At 45.4% G+C, this 23,802-nt stretch overlaps 1 protein-coding gene across 3 annotated transcripts; it reads right to left on the bottom strand.

Moving 5' to 3' along the window:
- Positions 1-373: 373 nt before the first annotated feature.
- Positions 374-22,360, bottom strand: LOC142368986 (uncharacterized). 3 transcript variants are annotated; one of them, XM_075451207.1, is made up of 8 exons: positions 22,259-22,353; positions 17,008-17,242; positions 7,512-7,997; positions 6,059-6,532; positions 4,297-4,696; positions 4,136-4,210; positions 3,068-3,142; positions 374-2,972 (listed from the first exon to the last, which is right to left on the bottom strand). In XM_075451207.1, the coding sequence occupies exons 3-8, from the start codon at positions 7,989-7,991 to the stop codon at positions 2,173-2,175; spliced, it is 2,304 nt and encodes a 767-aa protein (XP_075307322.1). In that variant the 5' UTR covers positions 7,992-7,997; positions 17,008-17,242; positions 22,259-22,353; the 3' UTR covers positions 374-2,172. The 3 variants fall into 3 exon arrangements, with proteins under 3 accessions (XP_075307322.1, XP_075307321.1, XP_075307323.1); XM_075451206.1 differs by lacking the exon at positions 17,008-17,242 and having other exon boundaries at positions 22,259-22,360; XM_075451208.1 differs by lacking the exons at positions 17,008-17,242; positions 22,259-22,353 and adding an exon at positions 19,153-19,688.
- Positions 22,361-23,802: the final 1,442 nt, after the last annotated feature.

Below are 23,802 nucleotides of genomic sequence, written 5' to 3'. Positions count from 1 at the left end.
TCCTGCGCGCTGTCCGTGCGCGCGCGTGTGTGATATGATGGCAAAGGACATTTATGTTTTTACCATGAGGGGACACGTGAGGATGACGTCACTCACGTCTCTCACAGCTGCTGTCAGCTTCAAAAGTGCATGACGTCATCAACCTTTAAACGGGGTGGCTGTATGAGACCCAACAGAAAAGAACCGGGTCAGAACCAGGTCAGAACCGGGTCAGAACCGGGTCAGACTCATCCGGTCCAGGAGACCTCCGCAGAACCCTTACAAGTGGTTCTGATGTCACAGGGGAACCTCTAAAATGGTTAATTCAGAACCCGGTTCAGAACCTGGTTCTGACCCGGTTCCTCCTCTCCAGAGAACAAGACGACAGAACACGTTTAATAAGCCACGTTTAATAAAGAGGTTTATTCATCAGACACAAAGAAACAAACATGTGAGCAGGACTGTGATGATCCATCCGTAGCAGAACCAGAACCAGAACCAGAACCAGGACCAGGACCAGGACCGGAACCAGGACCAAATATCCTGGATCAGAACCAGACACGAACACAATGTCAACTGTCGAGTGTTTGTGAGGTTCTGCTCTGACTGGGTCCAGATCAGGTAAAATATGGGGTCCGGCTCCTGGTTCAGGACCGATCAGAACCAGAGGCTCCTGGTTCAGGACCAATCAGAACCAAAGGCTCCTGATTCAGGACCAGAACCAAAGGCTCCTGGATCAGGACCGATCAGAACCAGAGGATCCTGGTTCAGGACCAGAACCAAAGGCTCCTGGATCAGGACCGATCAGAACCAGAGGATCCTGGTTCAGGACCAATCAGAACCAAAGGCTCCTGGTTCAGGACCAGAACCAAAGGCTCCTGGATCAGGACCGATCAGAACCAGAGGATCCTGGTTCAGGACCAGAACCAAAGGCTCCTGGATCAGGACCGATCAGAACCAGAGGCTCCTGGTTCTGGACCGATCAGAACCAAAGGCTCCTGGTTCAGGACCAATCAGAACCAGAGGATCCTGGTTCAGGACCGATCAGAACCAAAGGCTCCTGGTTCAGGACCAGAACCAAAGGCTCCTGGATCAGGACCGATCAGAACCAGAGGCTCCTGGTTCTGGACCGATCAGAACCAAAGGCTCCTGGTTCAGGACCAATCAGAACCAGAGGATCCTGGTTCAGGACCGATCAGAACCAAAGGCTCCTGGTTCAGGACCAGAACCAAAGGCTTCTGGTTCAGGACCAATCAGAACCAGAGGATCCTGGTTCAGGACCGATCAGAACCAAAGGCTCCTGGTTCAGGACCAGAACCAAAGGCTCCTGGATCAGGACCGATCAGAACCAGAGGCTCCTGGTTCAGGACCGATCAGAACTAGATGCTCCTGGTTCAGGACCGATCAGAACCAAAGGCTCCTGGTTCAGGACCAGAACCAAAGGCTCCTGGTTAAGGACCGATCAGGACCGATCAGAACCAGAGGCTCCTGGTTCAGGAGCGATCAGAACCAGAGGCTCCTGGTTCAGGACCGATCAGGACCGATCAGAACCAGAGGCTCCTCGTTCAGGACCGATCAGGACCGATCAGAACCAAAGGCTCCTGGTTCAGGACCGATCAGAACCAAAGGCTCCTGGTTAAGGACCAGAACCAGAGGCTCCTGGTTCAGGACCGATCAGAACCAGAGGATCCTGGTTCAGGACCAATCAGAACCAAAGGCTCCTGGTTCAGGACCGATCAGAACCAGAGGATCCTGGTTCAGGACCGATCAGAACCAGAAGCTCCTGGTTCAGGACCAATCAGAACCAGAGGCTCCTGGTTCATGACCGATCAGAACCAAAGGCTCCTGGTTCAGGACCGATCAGAACCAGAGACTCCTGGTTGACCGATCAGAACCAAAGGCTCCTGGTTAAGAATCAGAACCAGAGGCTCCTGGTTCAGGACCGATCAGAACCAGAGGCTCCTGGTTAAGGACCAGAACCAGAGGCTCCTGGTTCAGGACCGATCAGAACCAAAGGCTCCTGGTTAAGGATCAGAACCAGAGGCTCCTGGTTCAGGACCGATCAGAACCAGAGGCTCCTGGTTAAGGACCAGAACCAAAGGCTCCTGGTTAAGGACCAGAACCAGAGGCTCCTGGTTCAAGACCAATCAGAACCAGAGGCTCCTGGTTCAGGACCGATCAGAACCCAGTCTGTCAGAAGTGGACGTGTCCTGGGTGCGGGTCGGGCGGCGGGCCTCCTGGGGGAACATCCTGCAGCAGGTTCCGGCCCAGCGGCCTGCTGATGTAGTTCTGGACCAGAGCCTCGTCGGTCCACTCTGGCCGGGCCAGCAGCTGGTCCATGTGTGGTACCGGGCCCCGGTGCAGAACCGGGTACTGGCCGACGCCGGGCTCCCGCTCCAGCAGCGGGTGAGCTCGGAGCGGCCCGTCGGGTCCGTAAGGGGACAGCACAGACGGGTCCCGGTCCAGGGTCTGCAGCTGGTGCTGGTCCAGATGGTACAGCTGCTTCTTCAGAACCTGGTCCTGCTCCAGTCTGGAATGGCACAGCTGTTTCTTGTGGATGTGCAGGTGGTCCTGGTGGTCCTCGTGGTACTGCGGCCTCTTCTGAGGGTCGTCCTGGTCCATCTGGGCCGGGTACGGCTGCTTCTTCTGGTTCTGGGTGTGGTCCTTGGCCTGCTGATCCATCTCGGCCTGGTACTGTTGCAGCTGCTGCTTCTTCTGGTTCTGAGTCTGATCTTGGTGTTCCTGGTTCTCCTCCAGGTCCATCTGGGCGTGGAACTGCTGCTTCTTCTGGCTCTGGATTTGGTTGTGGACCTGGTTCTTGATGTCCTTCCAGTGCCGCCCTCTGAGAACCGGCTCCAGGTCCAGGCAACGCTGACAGACCTCCTTCCCCGGCACCGATTGGACCAGAACGTGGACTCCCAGCTGCCTCCAGATGGCCTCCTTCTCCGCGGAGGACCAGGGACGCCGGCGGACTTTCTTGGGAGCCGCGGTACCTGAAAGACCAGCAGACAGAACAGATCTCATTAAGACCGGACGGATCAGAACCTTTGCTGCGTCCCAGGACTCCAAGGAGCCTCCCAGGACTCACCTGCACCTGGGGTCTGCAGTCTGGACTCGGTAGGAACCGCGGAGTTTAGGTTTGTGCTGCCATTCTTGGGCGGACCTGCAAAGACAGACGGACCATCAGCGCATGTTCTGAGTTCTGAAACGTTGTTCTCAGAGGTTCTGGAGTCCAGACCGGGTCATCGGCGCCTCATCAGAGGCTAAAAGTATAAACACCTTCATCTATCCAAGGCAGGTGCACCTGGGCTGGGATTTACCTAGGCCTGGATTTACCTGGGCCTGGATTTACCTGGGCCCTGATTTACCTGGGCCGGGATTTACCTGGGCCGGGATTTACCTGGGCCGGGATTTACCTGGGCCTGGATTTACCTGGGCCTAGATTTACCTGGGCTGGGATTTACCTGGGCCTGGATTTACCTGGGCTGGGATTTACCTGGGCCTGGATTTACCTGGGCTGGGATTTACCTGGGCCTGGATTTACCTGGGCCGGGATTTACCTGGGCCAGGATTTACCTGGGCCTGGATTTACCTGGGCCGGGATTTATTTGGGCCGGGATTTACCTGGGCCTGGATTTACCTGGGCCTGGTGCACCTGGGCCTGGATTTACCTGGGCCTAGATTTACCTGGGCCTGGATTTACTTGGGCCGGGATTTACCTGGGCCGGGATTTACCTGGGCCAGGATTTACCTGAACCAGGTGCACCTGGACCTGGATTTACCTGGGCCTAGATTTACCTGGGCCTGGATTTACTTGGGCCGGGATTTACCTGGGCCGGGATTTACCTGAACCAGGTGCACCTGGACCTGGATTTACCTGGGCCTGGATTTACCTGGGCCAGGATTTACCTGGGTCTGGATTTACCTGGGCCTGGATTTACCTGGGCCGGGATTTACCTGGGCCTGGATTTACCTGGGCCTGGATTTACCTGAACCAGGTGCACCAACAGGTGCGGAGCAGGTTTAGGACAGGTGAGGGATAAGCTTTGTTCTTCAGGTCAGAGACTAAACTTAGGACAGGTTTATGGACCTACAGCTGGACTGGTTCTGGTTTATGATCAGTAGTTTCTGGACCCACAGTGAAGTCAGAACTCACCATCTGGTCTCGGGTCCTTCTCATTTCTCGACTGGACCGGCCGTTTCTTCGCTTTAGCTCCTCCTTCTGAAACATCTACAGAGAAAAAACGATCCAAAGATCAATCCATGCCGGCTCTACTCCCACGTTTCGGTCGGGACGGCGCAGACTCGGGGTCTCACCTTCTTCTGGACCCGGGTTCTGCAGCCCCAGGTTGTCCCACTCCCTTCCCAGCATGTGGTAGAAGTCGGTGGTCTTGGCGGCGGCCTCCCAGTCGCCGTCCTGCAGACTCTCTCCGATGGCGATCTCGCAGACCGTCTTCAGCGTGGTCTTCACCGACAGCGGCGGGCGGCTCCAGCGGTACCCCGCCGCCTTCCTGGCGGCCGACAGCGCCAGGCTGAGGCGACCCGGAGCCAGGAGGTCCTGCAGGGTCTGGATCCCAGAGTCCAGGGACTTAGCAGCCAGCAGTAACCTGCCCAGCTCCCTCAGCTTCTGGCTGACGTAGTCGTACCGCCTCTGGCTGCCGTCCTGGTTCCCCATCAGTTTGTTTCCATACTTACAGATCAGCCAATCGGATTTCACCTTTGAAGGGGAACAGGTGTACAAGTGTACAGGTGAACAGGTGTACATGTGAACAGGTGTACAGGTGAACAGGTGTACAGGTGAACAGGTGTACAGGTGAACAGGTGAACAGGTGAACAGGTGTACAGGTGTACAGGTGAACAGGTGTACAAGTGTACAGGTGAACAGGTGTACATGTGAACAGGTGTACAGGTGAACAGGTGAACAGGTGTACAGGTGAACAGGTGTACAGGTGTACAGGTGTATAAGTGTACATTTGAACAGGTGTACAGGTGTACAGGTGAACAGGTGTACAGGTGTACAGGTGTACAAGTGTACAGGTGAACAGGTGTACATGTGAACAGGTGTACAGGTGAACAGGTGAACAGGTGAACAGGTGTACAGGTGTACAGGTGAACAGGTGTACAAGTGTACAGGTGAACAGGTGTACATGTGAACAGGTGTACAGGTGAACAGGTGAACAGGTGTACAGGTGAACAGGTGTACAGGTGTACAGGTGTATAAGTGTACATTTGAACAGGTGTACAGGTGTACAGGTGAACAGGTGTACAGGTGTACAGGTGTATAAGTGTACATGTGAACAGGTGTACAGGTGAACAGGTGTACATGTGAACAGGTGTACAGGTGAACAGGTGAACAGGTGTACAGGTGTACAGGTGAACAAGTGTACAGGTGTACAGGTGTACAGGTGAACAGTTGAACAGGTGTACAGGTGTACATGTGAACAGGTGTACAGGTGAACAGGTGAACAGGTGTACAGGAGTACAGGTGTACATGTGAACAAGTGTAAAGGTTTACAGGTGTACAGGTGAACAGGTGAACAGGTGAACATGTGTACAGGTGTACAGGTGTACAGGTGAACAGGTGTATAGGTTTACAGGTGTACAGGTGAACAGGTGAACATGTGTACAGGTGTACAGGTGAACAGGTGAACAGATGTACAGGTGAACAGGTGTACAGGTGAACAGGTGAACAGGTGTACAGGTGAACAGGTGTACAGGTGTACAGGTGAACAAGTGTACAGGTGTACAGGTGAACAGGTGTACAGGTGTACAGGTGAACAGGTGTACAGGTGAACAGGTGAACAGGTGTACAGGTGTACAGGTGAACAGGTGTACAGGTGAACAGGTGAACAGGTGTACAGGTGTACAGGTGAACAGGTGAACAGGTGTACAGGTGTACAGGTGTACAGGTGAACAGGTGAACAGGTGTACAGGTGTACAGGTGTACAGGTGAACAGGTGAACAGGTGTACAGGTTTACAGGTGTACAGGTGAACAAGTGTACAGGTGTACAGGTGAACAGGTGAACAGGTGTACAGGTGTACAGGTGTACAGGTGAACAGGTGTACAGGTGGACAGACCTCATAGGACACGCTGTCCTGGTTCATGCGATGCAGAATCTCGCTGCAGCTCTCCGACGCTCCACTTGAGATCGGCAGAAGGCGTGACGCCGCGGCCTGGACTCGGGTCCGCTTCCTGGGCTGGTTCCCGGCAGAGTCCGGGGTCAGGTTCTGGTCCAGATCGGGCTCAGAGCTTTGGTTCGTGGTCGCTGCTGTGGGGGGATCCACAGGTGCGTCCTCTGTGGAATCTGCAGGGTCGCAGGAAGGCTCACTCGTCGTGGAGTCGGCGTTGGCGGTGCAGCTCGTCTCCGCCAAAGAGACGGGGTACTTGGAAGGGTCGATGGCGAGCTTCTTCCGGCAGGACACCTGATGCTTCCAGAGGTCGGCCCGGAGGAAGAAGCCCAGGCAGAGAGGGCAGGGCAGGTAGTTCCTGGCATCGACCTCTTCTGAGGGCTGACGCCACGGGATGATCTCGCCACTGCCCTGCCGGATCACCTGACAGACAGACAGGAAGTGAGATGAGGCAGTCTCAGGTGAGCACACACAGGTGAGCCAACAGGTAAACCCATAGATAGGGATGGGAATTGATAAGATTTTTACGATTCCAATTCCATTTTCGATTCTGCTTAACGATTCGGTTCTTTGTCGGTTCCCTTATCGATTCTCATTTGGAGAAAAAGGACAACAAACCGGTCGATTAGCATCAACTTTGTTTAGTTTAGAAGTAACACGAGTCGTGACCTCACAAACCCAACAACGGTGAGGTCCACATTGGTCTATCCTGGCCTGGGTAATTTAACTCTTCCTGCTCTGGTGAAAGGAGAAGCTGGAGGTAGAGGTGAACTGGGGGTAGTACCACCAGCCTCTGGCTCTGAGCCAGTCAGGCTCTGTCTCTCATGATTTCATCTAAATGTAATGCCTGAGAAGGCATTCATTTAACCTTAACCGTTACTAACAGCAGCTTTTACAATCAGGCAAATGGTGCTAACATGATAGGCAGTGTTTGTTAGTTTGTTAGTTAGTTACCTGCAGTGTTAGCCGAAGACATGCTAACGTTGCTAACGCTGCTGGGTTCAGATTCACCAACGTTAGTCCGGAGCGGATCGAAAACGCGACATTCATTCATAGTTATTGCATGTTGGTAGTATTTTCTCCCTTTGGTGAAATATTCACTTTGCAAGTTGCCCTGTTGTCGTCTTTTTTAGGGATGTGTAACCAAACTTTCGAGCGTTTGTACAGCTTGGGCGCCATGTTTACTGTTGGCTGCTGGCTGCGCTGGACTCGCCACGCAACGTTGCGTGGTGACGTCATTCGCGCCCACTGGAATCGATAAGGGAATCGTTTGCAAAATCGCCAAACGATTCCAAGGAATTGAAACACTGGGAACCAGTTCTCAATGAGAAACCGGTTTTCGATTCCCATCCCTAGACGTAACACATCTAGCCATTCTATAGACATCTACGGGTAAACCAACCTCGATGTTGTGCAGGTAGTTGCCCCTGCAGCGCAGGTGTTCCAGCAGCAGGTGGCGCTTCTTGGAGCCCGGCGGGAGGCCGCTGGCGGCCACCACTTCCTGTTCGTCGGCGTGCTTCCTCAGCAGGTGGCGAGCGATCTTCACCTGAGGCCGCCGGCAGAACACGCAGTAGTGCTTCTTGTCCCAGCGCCGCTTCCCGCCGCTCCACGTCCTCTTCACCGTCACCCCCTCCTTCTTCTCCTCCTGGCCCCGCCTCTTTTGCTTATGGCCCCGCCTCTTTTCAACTGTGGCCCGCCTCTTCTCCGCGGTGCCCCGCCTCTTTCCTTTCTGGCTCCGCCTTGCTAAGGTGCGGCGGCGTGGCTGATGGGCGGCGGTGGCTTTGGGCAGGTCTTTGTCAGCAGAGGGGGGCGTGTCCTCCACCTCTGTCTTATTCCCCATGGCAACGTCGGCATGGTTGTCCATGGTAACAGCAGTCTCCATGACTACCTGAACAAACAGGTGTTCAAATTAAAGATTAAAGACATGTCCAGATATCAGCAAATAGGAAACAACAACCACAAAGTCAACGTGAAGACACAAGAAGAGCACAATGACCTCAGAAAGAACTTTCAAACTGGTCAAAAACACACCAACATGCTTTCTGTCATCAGCTAGTCATACACATATGTTTTTTTCTTGTCTGAGATTGAGCTCTTATTGGTCCTCCTTTTACAATCCTCTTTCAAAAGCTCTAAACAAGCCAGTGCCTTCGAGCCCTTTAACCTCCATCTTTGGTGAGCCTGAAGATTTCACACTCTTCACCAACAGGGAAAATAATTGTATCGCTTTTACATCTTTGGTAGCTCGTAGACGTATTTTACTTCATTGGAAGGATAAGATCCTCCCTCCCCTAACTCTTGGCGAAAGGACTTAATGTCATTCCTATACTTACAAGTACAGTATCAGGGGGTGCTCTGACAAATTCTATAAAACTTGGAATCCCATTCTTTCTTTGATCGATTCCATTCCTTCTCTAGATGATTAATGATGAGGATGGTTGGTGCTAATTAAGATGGTGTGTATATATATCCTGTCAGAGTTCTGTAAGAAGCCAGTGTGTCTATGATTCAATGTAGTGGTGGTCATAGCGTATTTGTGCTGTTTGGACTCCTCTGAATGTTCCCTTTTATAATTATTATTATCATTATTATTATTTTTACTACTATTATTACTATTATTATTATTACTACTATTACTATTATTATTATTACTTTTATTATTATTATCATTATTTATTTATTTATTTTTCCTGTTCACCCCATACCTCCCCCCTTTTTTTTCTTTGGGGTGGGGATAGAGTTGTGTTTGCTTATTAGCATTATTACCCATTGTTATGTGACTAAGTCAAGTAAATGTGACTACGTTGGTGGAGGTGATTGTGGGAGTTCTAAAAGGGGAAAAATAGGTGAAATGTATCCTTTCAGATTGATCTTGGATTGTATATTGACAACCTAATAAAGATATATATGTAAAAAAACAAAAAAAAACCCACCAACATCTGGCTGAGTTCCTAATGAAACCTGACTCTGCAAGGGTCATGCATGCTGCCTGCCGTGCAGACCGAAGTGCAGACCGAAGTGCAGACCGAAGTGCAGACCGAAGTGCAGACCGAAGTGTAGACCGAAGTACAGACCGAAGTGCAGACCGAAGTGCAGACCGAAGTGCAGACCGAAGTGCAGACCGAAGTACAGACCGAAGTGCAGACCGAAGTGCAGACCGAAGTGCAGACCGAAGTGCAGACCGAAGTACAGACCGAAGTACACACCGAAGTGCAGACCGAAGTGCAGACCGAAGTACAGACCGAAGTACAGACCGAAGTGCAGACCGAAGTGTAGACCGAAGTACACACCGAAGTGCAGACCGAAGTGCAGACCGAAGTACAGACCGAAGTACACACCGAAGTGCAGACCGAAGTGCAGACCGAAGTACAGACCGAAGTACAGACCGAAGTGCAGACCGAAGTGTAGACCGAAGTGCAGACCGAAGTGCAGACCGAAGTGCAGACCGAAGTGTAGACCGAAGTGCAGACCGAAGTACAGACCGAAGTACACACCGAAGTGCAGACCGAAGTGCAGACCGAAGTGTAGACCGAAGTGCAGACCGAAGTACAGACCGAAGTACACACCGAAGTGCAGACCGAAGTGCAGACCGAAGTACAGACCGAAGTACAGACCGAAGTGCAGACCGAAGTGCAGACCGAAGTGCAGACCGAAGTGTAGACCGAAGTGCAGACCGAAGTGCAGACCGAAGTGCAGACCGAAGTGCAGACCGAAGTACAGACCGAAGTGCAGACCGAAGTGTAGACCGAAGTGCAGACCGAAGTGCAGACCGAAGTGCAGACCGAAGTGTAGACCGAAGTGTAGACCGAAGTGCAGACCGAAGTGCAGACCGAAGTACAGACCGAAGTGCAGACCGAGCAATGGCTTGGTCCTATTTTCTCTCCCTTCGTATCACTAAATAAAAAGAGTATTTGTGGTACTTCAAATAAACACGTGAAGACTTTTTATTACTTTTTTTTGCAGACCAACAGGTGGCGCCAAGGCCAAGCGAAGTGCAGCTGCAACAAATAATCATTATAATCTCCACAATAATACTGGTCCACATCACTTCCTGTTATAGACTGACCTCTGCCCCCCCATCACAGAAAGGAAAGTTGATGTGGCCCCCACCAAAAAAAGTTTGGGGACCCCTGGGCTAGAGTTACCCCTCTTTCTCTGGGTTGAGTTACCTCCCTTTGGGAAACGGAAAACTCAGAGTTTCCCTCATTTCCGGTTAAATAAACTCAGTTTCCCTCATTTCCGGTTAAATAAACTCAGTTTCCCTCATTTCAGGTTAATAAACTCAGTTTCTCTCATTTCAGGTTAAATAAACTCAGAGTTTCTCTCATTTCAGGTTAAATAAACTCAGAGTTTCTCTCATTTCAGGTTAAATAAACTCAGAGTTTCCCTCATTTTAGGGTTAATAAACTCAGTTTCTCTCATTTCAGGGTTAAAAAACTCAGAGTTTCCCTCATTTCAGGGATAATAAACTCAGAGTTTCCCTCATTTCAAGGTTAATAAACTCAGAGTTTCTCTCATGTCAGGTTAAAAAACTCAGAGTTTCCCTCATTTCAGGGATAATAAACTCAGAGTTTCCCTCATTTCAAGGTTAATAAACTCAGAGTTTCTCTCATTTCAGGGTTAATAAACTCAGAGTTTCTCTCATTTCAGGGTTAATAAACTCAGAGTTTCCCTCATTTCAGGGTTAAAAAACTCAGAGTTTCCCTCATTTCAAGGTTAATAAACTCAGAGTTTCCCTCATTTTAGGGTTAATAAACTAAAGAGTTTCTCTCATTTTAGGGTTAATAAACTCAGAGTTTCTCTCATTTTAGGGTTAATAAACTCAGAGTTTCTCTCATTTTAGGGTTAATAAACTCAGAGTTTCCCTCATTTCAGGGTTAATAAACTCAGAGTTTCCCTCATTTCAGGGTTAAAAAACTCAGAGTTTCCCTCATTTCAAGGTTAATAAACTCAGAGTTTCCCTCATTTTAGGGTTAATAAACTCAGAGTTTCTCTCATTTCAGGTTAATAAACTCAGAGTTTCTCTCATTTCAGGATTAATAAACTCAGAGTTTCCCTCATTTCAGGGTTAATAAACTCAGAGTTTCTCTCATTTTAGGGTTAATAAACTCAGAGTTTCCCTCATTTCAGGGTTAATAAACTCAGAGTTTCTCTCATTTTAGGGTTAATAAACTAAAGAGTTTCTTTCATTTTAGGGTTAATAAACTAAAGAGTTTCTCTCATTTTAGGGTTAATAAACTAAAGAGTTTCTCTCATTTTAGGGTTAATAAACTCAGAGTTTCTTTCATTTTAGGGTTAATAAACTCAGAGTTTCCCTCATTTCAGGGATAATAAACTCAGAGTTTCCCTCATTTCAAGGTTAATAAACTCAGAGTTTCTCTCATTTCAGGGTTAATAAACTCAGAGTTTCTCTCATTTCAGGTTAAAAAACTCAGAGTTTCTCTCATTTCAGGGTTAAAAAACTCAGAGTTTCCCTCATTTCAAGGTTAATAAACTCAGAGTTTCCCTCATTTTAGGGTTAATAAACTAAAGAGTTTCTCTCATTTTAGGGTTAATAAACTCAGAGTTTCTCTCATTTTAGGGTTAATAAACTCAGAGTTTCTCTCATTTTAGGGTTAATAAACTCAGAGTTTCCCTCATTTCAGGGTTAATAAACTCAGAGTTTCCCTCATTTCAGGGTTAATAAACTCAGAGTTTCCCTCATCTCAGGTTAATAAACTCAGAGTTTCCCTCATTTTAGGGTTAATAAACTAAAGAGTTTCTTTCATTTTAGGGTTAATAAACTCAGAGTTTCTCTCATTTCAGGTTAATAAACTCAGAGTTTCTCTCATTTTAGGGTTAATAAACTCAGAGTTTCCCTCATTTCAGGTTAATAAACTCAGAGTTTCCCTCATTTCAGGGTTAATAAACTAAAGAGTTTCTCTCATTTTAGGGTTAATAAACTAAAGAGTTTCTCTCATTTCAGGTTAATAAACTCAGAGTTTCCCTCATTTCAGGTTAATAAACTCAGAGTTTCTCTCATTTCAGGGTTAATAAACTAAAGAGTTTCTCTCATTTCAGGTTAATAAACTCAGAGTTTCTCTCATTTTAGGGTTAATAAACTAAAGAGTTTCTCTCATTTCAGGTTAAATAAACTCAGAGTTTCCCTCATTTCAGGTTAATAAACTCAGAGTTTCTCTCATTTTAGGGTTAATAAACTAAAGAGTTTCTCTCATTTCAGGTTAATAAACTCAGAGTTTCCCTCATTTCAGGTTAATAAACTCAGAGTTTCTCTCATTTCAGGGTTAATAAACTAAAGAGTTTCTCTCATTTCAGGTTAATAAACTCAGAGTTTCTCTCATTTTAGGGTTAATAAACTAAAGAGTTTCTCTCATTTCAGGTTAAATAAACTCAGAGTTTCCCTCATTTCAGGTTAATAAACTCAGAGTTTCTCTCATTTTAGGGTTAATAAACTCAGAGTTTCTCTCATCTCAGGTTAATAAACTCAGAGTTTCCATCATTTCAGGTTAAATAAACACAGAGTTTCTCTCATTTCAGGTTAATAAACTCAGAGTTTCCCTCATTTCAGGCTTAATAAACTCAGAGTTTCTCTCATTTCAGGTTAATAAACTCAGAGTTTCCCTCATTTCAGGTTAATAAACTCAGAGTTTCTCTCATTTCAGGGTTAATAAACCAAAGAGTTTCTCTCATTTCAGGTTAATAAACTCAGAGTTTCTCTCATTTTAGGGTTAATAAACTCAGAGTTTCTCTCATCTCAGGTTAATAAACTCAGAGTTTCCATCATTTCAGGTTAAATAAACACAGAGTTTCCATCATTTCAGGTTAAATAAACACAGAGTTTCTCTCATTTCAGGCTTAATAAACTCAGAGTTTCTCTCATTTCAGGTTAATAAACTCAGAGTTTCTCTCATTTCAGGTTAATAAACTCAGAGTTTCTCTCATTTTAGGGTTAATAAACTAAAGAGTTTCTCTCATTTCAGGTTAAATAAACTCAGAGTTTCCCTCATTTCAGGTTAATAAACTCAGAGTTTCTCTCATTTTAGGGTTAATAAACTCAGAGTTTCCCTCATTTCAAGGTTAATAAACTCAGAGTTTCCCTCATTTTAGGGTTAATAAACTAAAGAGTTTCTCTCATTTTAGGGTTAATAAACTCAGAGTTTCTCTCATTTTAGGGTTAATAAACTCAGAGTTTCTCTCATTTTAGGGTTAATAAACTCAGAGTTTCCCTCATTTCAGGGTTAATAAACTCAGAGTTTCCCTCATTTCAAGGTTAATAAACTCAGAGTTTCCCTCATTTTAGGGTTAATAAACTAAAGAGTTTCTCTCATTTTAGGGTTAATAAACTCAGAGTTTCCCTCATTTCAGGGTTAATAAACTCAGAGTTTCTCTCATTTTAGGGTTAATAAACTAAAGAGTTTCTTTCATTTTAGGGTTAATAAACTCAGAGTTTCCCTCATTTCAGGGATAATAAACTCAGAGTTACCCTCATTTCAAGGTTAATAAACTCAGAGTTTCTCTCATTTCAGGGTTAATAAACTCAGAGTTTCTCTCATTTCAGGTTAAAAAACTCAGAGTTTCTCTCATTTCAGGGTTAAAAAACTCAGAGTTTCCCTCATTTCAAGGTTAATAAACTCAGAGTTTCCCTCATTTTAGGGTTAATAAACTAAAGAGTTTCTCTCATTTTAGGGTTAATAAACTCAGAGTTTCTCTCATTTTAGGGTTAATAAACTCAGAGTTTCTCTCATTTCAGGGTTAATAAACTCAGAGTTTCCCTCATTTCAGGGTTAATAAACTCAGAGTTTCTCTCATTTTAGGGTTAATAAACTCAGAGTTTCCCTCATTTCAGGGTTAATAAACTCAGAGTTTCCCTCATTTCAGGGTTAATAAACTCAGAGTTTCCCTCATTTCAGGGTTAATAAACTCAGAGTTTCTCTCATTTTAGGGTTAATAAACTAAAGAGTTTCTTTCATTTTAGGGTTAATAAACTCAGAGTTTCTCTCATTTTAGGGTTAATAAACTCAGAGTTTCCCTCATTTCAGGGTTAATAAACTCAGAGTTTCCCTCATTTCAAGGTTAATAAACTCAGAGTTTCCCTCATTTTAGGGTTAATAAACTAAAGAGTTTCTCTCATTTTAGGGTTAATAAACTCAGAGTTTCTCTCATTTTAGGGTTAATAAACTCAGAGTTTCCCTCATTTCAGGGTTAATAAACTAAAGAGTTTCTCTCATTTCAGGTTAATAAACTCAGAGTTTCCCTCATTTCAGGGTTAATAAACTAAAGAGTTTCTCTCATTTCAGGTTAATAAACTCAGAGTTTCCCTCATTTCAGGTTAATAAACTCAGAGTTTCTCTCATTTTAGGGTTAATAAACTCAGAGTTTCTCTCATTTTAGGGTTAATAAACTCAGAGTTTCTCTCATCTCAGGTTAATAAACTCAGAGTTTCTCTCATTTTAGGGTTAATAAACTCAGAGTTTCTCTCATTTCAGGGTTAATAAACTCAGAGTTTCCATCATTTCAGGTTAAATAAACACAGAGTTTCCATCATTTCAGGTTAAATAAACACAGAGTTTCTCTCATTTCAGGCTTAATAAACTCAGAGTTTCTCTCATTTCAGGTTAATAAACTCAGAGTTTCCCTCATTTTAGGGTTAATAAACTCAGAGTTTCCCTCATTTCAAGGTTAATAAACTCAGAGTTTCCCTCATTTTAGGGTTAATAAACTAAAGAGTTTCTCTCATTTTAGGGTTAATAAACTCAGAGTTTCTCTCATTTTAGGGTTAATAAACTCAGAGTTTCCCTCATTTCAGGGTTAATAAACTCAGAGTTTCTCTCATTTTAGGGTTAATAAACTAAAGAGTTTCTTTCATTTTAGGGTTAATAAACTCAGAGTTTCCCTCATTTCAGGGATAATAAACTCAGAGTTTCCCTCATTTCAAGGTTAATAAACTCAGAGTTTCTCTCATTTCAGGGTTAATAAACTCAGAGTTTCTCTCATTTCAGGTTAAAAAACTCAGAGTTTCTCTCATTTCAGGGTTAAAAAACTCAGAGTTTCCCTCATCTCAGGTTAATAAACTCAGAGTTTCTCTCATTTCAGGGTTAAAAAACTCAGAGTTTCCCTCATTTCAAGGTTAATAAACTCAGAGTTTCCCTCATTTTAGGGTTAATAAACTAAAGAGTTTCTCTCATTTTAGGGTTAATAAACTCAGAGTTTCTCTCATTTTAGGGTTAATAAACTCAGAGTTTCTCTCATTTTAGGGTTAATAAACTCAGAGTTTCCCTCATTTCAGGGTTAATAAACTCAGAGTTTCTCTCATTTTAGGGTTAATAAACTAAAGAGTTTCTTTCATTTTAGGGTTAATAAACTCAGAGTTTCTCTCATTTCAGGTTAATAAACTCAGAGTTTCTCTCATTTCAGGGTTAATAAACTCAGAGTTTCCCTCATTTCAGGTTAATAAACTCAGAGTTTCCCTCATTTCAGGGTTAATAAACTAAAGAGTTTCTCTCATTTTAGGGTTAATAAACTCAGAGTTTCTCTCATTTTAGGGTTAATAAACTAAAGAGTTTCTCTCATTTCAGGTTAATAAACTCAGAGTTTCCCTCATTTCAGGTTAATAAACTCAGAGTTTCTCTCATTTCAGGGTTAATAAACTAAAGAGTTTCTCTCATTTTAGGGTTAATAAACTCAGAGTTTCTCTCATTTTAGGGTTAATAAACTAAAGAGTTTCTCTCATTTCAGGTTAAATAAACTCAGAGTTTCCCTCATTTCAGGTTAATAAACTCAGAGTTTCTCTCATTTTAGGGTTAATAAACTAAAGAGTTTCTCTCATTTCAGGTTAATAAACTCAGAGTTTCCCTCATTTCAGGTTAATAAACTCAGAGTTTCTCTCATTTCAGGGTTAATAAACTAAAGAGTTTCTCTCATTTCAGGTTAATAAACTCAGAGTTTCCCTCATTTCAGGTTAATAAACTCAGAGTTTCTCTCATTTCAGGTTAATAAACTAAAGAGTTTCTCTCATTTCAGGTTAATAAACTCAGAGTTTCCCTCATTTCAGGTTAATAAACTCAGAGTTTCTCTCATTTCAGGGTTAATAAACTAAAGAGTTTCTCTCATTTCAGGTTAATAAACTCAGAGTTTCTCTCATTTTAGGGTTAATAAACTCAGAGTTTCTCTCATCTCAGGTTAATAAACTCAGAGTTTCCATCATTTCAGGTTAAATAAACACAGAGTTTCTCTCATTTCAGGTTAATAAACTCAGAGTTTCCCTCATTTTAGGGTTAATAAACTCAGAGTTTCTCTCATTTTAGGGTTAATAAACTCAGAGTTTCTCTCATTTTAGGGTTAATAAACTCAGAGTTTCTCTCATTTCAGGGTTAATAAACTCAGTTTCCCTCATTTCAGGGTTAATAAACTCAGAGTTTCTCTCATCTCAGGTTAATAAACTCAGAGTTTCTCTCATTTCAGGGTTAATAAACTCAGAGTTTCTCTCATTTCAGGGTTAATAAACTCAGAGTTTCTCTCATTTCAGGGTTAATAAACTCAGAGTTTCTCTCATCTCAGGTTAATAAACTCAGAGTTTCTCTCATTTCAGGGTTAATAAACTCAGAGTTTCTCTCATTTTAGGGTTAATAAACTCAGAGTTTCTCTCATCTCAGGTTAATAAACTCAGAGTTTCTCTCATTTCAGGGTTAATAAACTCAGAGTTTTCACTAGACCTGCATGTTAACGGACCCTTTGGAGGCTTTACAGGTGGAAAACACACACTTGGGGATGCAGAGGGGCAGAAAACCACCGTAAGGCCCCAAAATGACTCCTAAAAGATGATAAACAGCCAGAAAACACACCAACTGACAGAGCAACCACAGCTCAGAGGACCGGCGGTGGTATTTATCTGCACCAACCTGAAATAAAGGTGGTGTTTCGGTGTTTCCACATCTCAGTTACTGGGGGAGGGGCACCGTCTTTTAGCCCCACCCGGTTCTGCTGTGTGACCAGAACAGCGCCGGCGCCACGGGGGGGGCACTCGCGGGCATTGCCCCCCCATCCACGCCGGCGTGCCCCCCCTGGGTTCACTTTGACGTTTGACCGGAGATTGCCTCAAACACTGCAGTGCATGAGGGGACACGATCTAAAAGTCTTAAATAAAAAACACGTTTTTTAAGGTCTTAAAATCAGGCATGCAAACTGCTCAGGGGTGAAAAAGGTGACAAGGGTACACGGACACACGGCACGCGCGGAAAAGCGGAAACATGAGACGCATTAAGTTGTAAATTATACAAAATATATATTATAAAATATACAATATGTCCCATTTGCATTAAGTAGAGAACAGCTGTGCAGCATAAAAGATGAATTTATAGGTACAGTAGGCCTATCAATTGCATTTACTGTACTATTATGTGTTTGATATATAACATCACAGGTCTTCAAAAGCATTTAACTGTAGTATCATACATTTAATTACATTAAATTTAACGAAAAAGTTAGTCCCATGGTCCTTAAAGGGATACTACAAGTATGTAGGATTAAAAGTTTAATTAATTACTGCCCCAAGACAGCCTATGCTTAGTAATAGCCTGAACGATAACTCTCCCGACTAGGGCTGGGTAAAAAAAAATCGATTAAATCGATTTTGGATCGATTTCATTTAAAATTTGCATAATCGATTTGTAGGGCATGAGATCGATTTATTTTTTTTTCATGAATGATTTTTTTCATGAAGTTACTGGTTCCAATCCACACGGCTACGGTAAGAACCATGTGTTCCCCAGTCCAAGCAGTCATCAACCCACTAATTCTGGGCACCTGTAATTATACCTAGAACTAAGTTAGCTACCATAAAGGAAGCGCTCCCCCAAGTGGCTAAATCTAAAACTACACTAAAACCTACCTATAGGTGAGACTAAAATGGCTCCTACAAATGTATTTAATTAAGTAGGCTGTCACGTTGAATATAGTGTAAAATCTTGCTAATACTTCTTTCCACTGGGTGGCTTCAGGTGTTACTAATATAATGTAACAATCTGTTAACCCTATCAAGCCACAGCCCTTTGAAATATTGATGTCAAAATGCAACATTTTGAGGTTAAATCCTGGCACCAAGAGAAGCAGATGGAACCGATTCGGATCGAATCGAATCGTGATTAATCGATTTAAAGCCCTAAGAATCAAAATCGAATCGATCCAGGAACTTGGCGGTGATACCCAGCCCTACTCCCGACCACTTTCGCGGTCCGCTGTCATTAAACCATGAAAGTGACCGTTTGGCATGCCGAGCCAAACGAGCTCCACGGGAAAAACTTATATCAGCAATTCACCTGACGCACCGCCAGAGACAAATTTGTATCGACAGCTGGCACTCTAACATGAAAAACATTCTCGCGGCAAGCTTAGTTAAACGGCATTTTTTCATGACAGTGTAAGTTTTGAGACATGCATGCCCCGAGCACTACGTAATCCTACATTGTGCCCCTTTTAACTTCGATTGATGGTGCATCATACTGGATGAACAGGAGTGCACCTGTAGGCTGTCATCATCAACGGGGGTGTGGGCGAACAGCGAGGGGATGGGGGTCGCACTCTCAAATACGACCTGTGGCAGAGCTCTCCGGACTCTGCATTGATAAACTCACGACGAATGAAACGACCTCCTCAAATGGGCAAAATGTTCCCTTTCCGTGATTATCGGAGGGTATTATGAAGGGGCATACCTCGTTAAAAAGCCAAGTCCGGCGACAATTAAGGTCTCCATTGACATTGGCTAAAAGTATTAGCAAAGCCCTGAACTTGTGTTGGAGGCGCTAGTTAGCCACTCTACAGTTACCTCGAGTAGCACTAACACAAACGGAGTTCTGTGAGGCGGTGAAATATCGAGGAATTGTAGACTATTTCAAGTCTGTTATCAAGACATTTAGCCGACACTTGTATTAAAGACACTATTAAAAGCACATTAATTGATCTAACGACACAATTCGTTATGAAGACTATTTCAGGACATTGTAGCATTTTAGCTTCAGAAGTTAACAACTGTAAACATTAATCCCTACCTGTCCTTGTCGCAATTTCCACCGTGTGGGGTCCGGGGGGGGGGGGGGGGGGGAATAGGGGTTTGCCCTCCTCACTTCTGATTGGTGATAGTGCTTCTCTCACACGCCACGCTTGTCAGTCATTTGTTGTCACGAGAAGAGAGCGGCGGTGATAGGTCTAGTGTAGTTTTGAGGTTCACAGTTCCACTCGCTAGTTGACATGCTCACCCCCCCCCATTTTTTTTTTCTCCTCGGATCTACGCGATTCAGAAGAATGACTCATTTTGATTTCAAAACGGCGAATTTCGCCGAAAGGTGGCAAGTTTGCATGCCTGTAAAATGTCTTAAATTTCTCTGATTTTCGAAGAGTGGCATTAAATTTCATCTGGGCGGAGTGAAAGAAAGATATGTCTGGAGAGAGCTTTTGTGTGTGCGCCAGTACTTCCGGTGAAAACTTCCGGTGATTTGACAGCTAAGCTAACGCGTCAGGTTAGGGCCAGTGGCCGTAAACAAAGGTTATAGCCGAGAAGAAAGATGATAATATAATGCAACTAAAAAGACTAGCTTTCTTCAGTAGCCTAATGCTTACCGATTTAGCAAGCCTAGCAGCCTCGTTGCTAATGCTAGCCGCCGTAACGTTACCCACCATACCCGACGTCAAGGAGTTAGCTGAGCAGGGGCAAGAGTATGGGGCTGGCAGAGTTAACTTCATAATGGGTGAGTGCAGGTTTCATTCACTTGTTTTCATTCTTTCACAGGATTGATTCACTTCGTTGGTTTATCCGATTGCTGGCCGCCGAGCCATTACGTGTCTGGGTTTGTGTAGGTTACTGATCATGGTTGTTAGCAGCCGATAGTCAGGTTGTGTGTTGGGTGTGTATTTTTTCTATGGGTACATGCCATTGACTGAGCGGTCTGTGCTCGTTTTTTATTTCTATTTAATTAGATTGGAGATACTAATTAATACTGAGGGGGGCTGGTCCCGGGGAAAATTGCCAGGCCCGATTTTTTTTCCCAGTCCGACCCTGAACTACATGTTCAAATGCGTTCTGATGTCGGCTCAGCGCCAGTCTGAATTCACTGTGGCCGTGCGTGGGCGTTGCTGTTGTTGTTGCGCTCCTGTTTGCTCGTTGTGTTATTAGTATTAATGGCGACTAGAAAGGGGCAAACGTGATCTGGGCTTTGCGTTCAATTTATGCACCGATGATTATACAGAGTGGATTAAACTGTGCAGGCTTCGAGATGTCTCCGAATGCCTACTTTAAAGGAAGCGTGATGTGTTTGCCAGGGCTGCCTAAACGAGTTGCCAACTGTCCCTTCAAATAATGGAATCGTCACGTATTTGGTAACAAAAGGACAGTTCCTTATTGGGCTGAAACGGGGCCCACAATTCGGTTAAAATGCAGAAAACTGCATCTAAGAAATACCAAATTTTTCTGGGGGAGGACCCCCACACCCCCCGCTAGGGCGCCCCCCCTACTCATTTAAATGCCCGTCCAATAGCTTGTCTCTGCCGCCGGGTCTGGACCAGAACAAACAGGGTCCGCTAGTCCTGAGCCTCTCAGTCATCAAACAGGGTCCGCTAGTCCTGAGCCTCTCAGTCATCAAACAGGGTCCGCTAGTCCTGAACCTCTCAGTCACCAAACAGGGTCCGCTAGTCCTGAACCTCTCAGTCATCAAACTGGGTCCGCTAGTCCTGAACCTCTCAGTCACCAAACAGGGTCCGCTAGTCCTGAACCTCTCAGTCATCAAACTGGGTCCGCTAGTCCTGAACCTCTCAGTCATCAAACAGGGTCCGCTAGTCCTGAACCTCTCAGTCATCAAACAGGGTCCGCTAGTCCTGAACCTCTCAGTCACCAAACAGGGTCCGCTAGCCCTGAACCTCTCAGTCATCAAACAGGGTCCGCTAGTCCTGAGCCTCTCAGTCATCAAACAGGGTCCGCTAGTCCTGAGCCTCTCAGTCATCAAACTGGGTCCGCTAGTCCTGAACCTCTCAGTCATCAAACAGGGTCCGCTAGTCCTGAACCTCTCAGTCATCAAACAGGGTCCGCTAGTCCTGAACCTCTCAGTCATCAAACAGGGTCCGCTAGTCCTGAACCTCTCAGTCATCAAACAGGGTCCGCTAGTCCTGAACCTCTCAGTCACCAAACAGGGTCCGCTAGTCCTGAGCCTCTCAGTCATCAAACAGGGTCCGCTAGTCCTGAGCCTCTCAGTCACCGAACAGGGTCCGCCAGTCCCGAACCTCTCAGTCACCAAACAGGGTCCGCTAGTCCTGAGCCTCTCAGTCACCAAACAGGGTCCGCTAGTCCCGAACCTCTCAGTCATCAAACAGGGTCCGCTAGTCCCGAACCTCTCAGTCATCAAACTGGGTCCGCTAGTCCTGAGCCTCTCAGTCACCAAACAGGGTCCGCTAGTCCTGAACCTCTCAGTCATCAAACAGGGTCCGCTAGTCCTGAACCTCTCAGTCACCAAACAGGGTCCGCTAGTCCTGAACCTCTCAGTCATCAAACAGGGTCCGCATAGTCCTGAGCCTCTCAGTCATCAAACAGGGTCCGCTAGTCCTGAACCTCTCAGTCATCAAACAGGGTCCGCTAGTCCTGAACCTCTCAGTCATCAAACAGGGTCCGCTAGTCCTGAACCTCTCAGTCATCAAACAGGGTCCGCTAGCCCTGAGCCTCTCAGTCACCAAACAGGGTCCGCCAGCGAACCAGTCACTTTAAATCGACTGTTTTCTGAATGGAGTCTGGTGCTGCCTTCTACCCCGCCCGCACCGCACTGCTCTGGGACTGGACCTGGACCTGGACCGGCTCGGTCCACACCAGCACCGAGCCGCAATGGTTCGGCCCTGGTTCGGGCCACAACAGCACCGATGGTTCGGCCCAGGTTCGGCCAACAACATCACCGATGGTTCGGCGTGTCCGATAATGGAAGCTTGTTTACCGTTAGCCTGAGAGCTATCCTCCAGGAGGCTAAAGACAGCACCGAGGAGCTAACGTACAGCGGGATGACGTCATGAGCGGGTAACCGACACCGGACCAGAACCGAGCCGCGGCCGACGGGCACGCGCAAACAGAGAGCGCAGGTGAGCGAGCCTGAACATGTGTGAACATCTTTAAAACATCCTCACCTTGCTAACGGAGCGCCACTCTTTACTTCTTCTTCCTCCTCCTCTTCCTGACTGCTGGGAGCGTCAGAGCGGCGCGTCACCCCCCCCTTCTGGCGCACAGCGGTGACGTCATCCTGACAGGTTACGGTCAGGTTCTGATGACGTCATCAGTGGACCAGAAACCAGAGCCGGCTCATTGTGCTGCCCTGACAGCTGACCGGAGGGTGATGATGGCACAAGGATGGAAGAATATAAAACTACTTCATTCAAATTAATAAATAAATAAATAAATAAATAAAAGTAATTAAAGGGAACTGTGAGAAACAGGGTGCTCTGTTCTTCCTATGTAGGAGAATGTGCAACCACTCAACGTCAGGAACTAGATGTCCCAGTGAAATATGTGTTGCATCTTGCTCACAAGATTGTTTATATCAGGGCTCTCAAGTCTCACGCAATGAGCGTGAGACACACGCATTTCAACAAGTTCACACGCTCACACGCCACACATGCCATTTCTCACGCTGAGAAATGATCAACTTCGTCGCACAGAAATTCTAATGGCCGATACTATTAACGAGTCAATGGCAGGTTACTGTGCGCTCTACAGCTCAGAACTATAGCTCTGGTACAGCTGTCTTGATTTAGTAACCCATCGGCAAATCACAAAATAGAATTTCTCAGCCAATCACAAAACAGAATTTCTTGTTGCCGGGTGTGAAATAGCTTTCAGCTGCAAGCACGCGTCCCATGAATGCACAGCGGACATAGCCTATTATGCTCTGAATGCTGCAGAAGTTGTAGACGAGCTGGAGGTGGAAGAGAACCGTCAGGATCATCAGCAGGTCATATCTTCATTTATTTGAATCTTTTATTAGTTACTATAGTTTTCCTACTCCTTGTAAAAGACCAATACCTGCCGATTAAAGTGTTCGTTGGAGTAGTAGGCCTAAATATTCAGCACACACCCTTTGACATGAGCAACTTAATGAAAAATGAAAAATATGTAGGAGTGTAATTAGGCTTCCGTGGTTAATTCTTTTCAAAGGTGACTGGTATGAACAGATTCCCAATAAGGCCATCTACAATTGCCAAACTGGTATTAGTTCTGCCACACTGAAATGCTGATGCAGAGAGGGTTTTTTCCATGGTGGGGCTCAATAAAACCAAGACCAGGAACACTTTGGCTCTGAATGGAACTCTGTCATCCATCATGACTGAAAATGGCTGACACTGAGCCACAGTGCTTTAAATGGGAGCCCCCAATATCAGTCATCAAGCATCAACATCTGCCACAAACACTTAGGCTACAACACTCATAAAAAAAGTTGTTTGTTAAGACTTTGCATACCTAAAACAATTTATTTTAAAATATAGCAGAATTTAGTGTAAAAGTGAAGATTTGTGATTTTGGTATAAATAAAACAATTTATTTGTTCTTTAAAGGATAAGACCGTTTTTTTGACATTGGGCCCTTGATTTCACATTATAACATGATGTTCTACTCACCCCTGCTTGTTGTTGAACATTTGGAGCTGTTCCGAAGATATTCGCGAGGCGTCTGGCTG

This window comes from Odontesthes bonariensis, chromosome 19 (genome assembly GCF_027942865.1).
Source record: "Odontesthes bonariensis isolate fOdoBon6 chromosome 19, fOdoBon6.hap1, whole genome shotgun sequence".
In the NCBI taxonomy this organism is placed as follows: domain Eukaryota; kingdom Metazoa; phylum Chordata; class Actinopteri; order Atheriniformes; family Atherinopsidae; genus Odontesthes; species Odontesthes bonariensis.
This window is presented reverse-complemented; position numbering and strand designations above follow the sequence as displayed.

Bases quoted from the DNA above. Each gene is read 5' to 3' on its own strand.
- LOC142368986 (XM_075451206.1), bottom strand. From the start codon at position 7,991: ATGGAGACTGCTGTTACCATGGACAACCATGCCGACGTTGCCATGGGG. The intron at 4,697-6,058 runs GTCTGTCCACCT...TCCCCTTCAAAG, and splicing joins AGGACAGCGTGTCCTATGAG to GTGAAATCCGATTGGCTGAT. The intron at 2,973-3,067 runs GTGAGTCCTGGG...CTGGTCTTTCAG, and splicing joins ACTGCAGACCCCAGGTGCAG to GTACCGCGGCTCCCAAGAAA.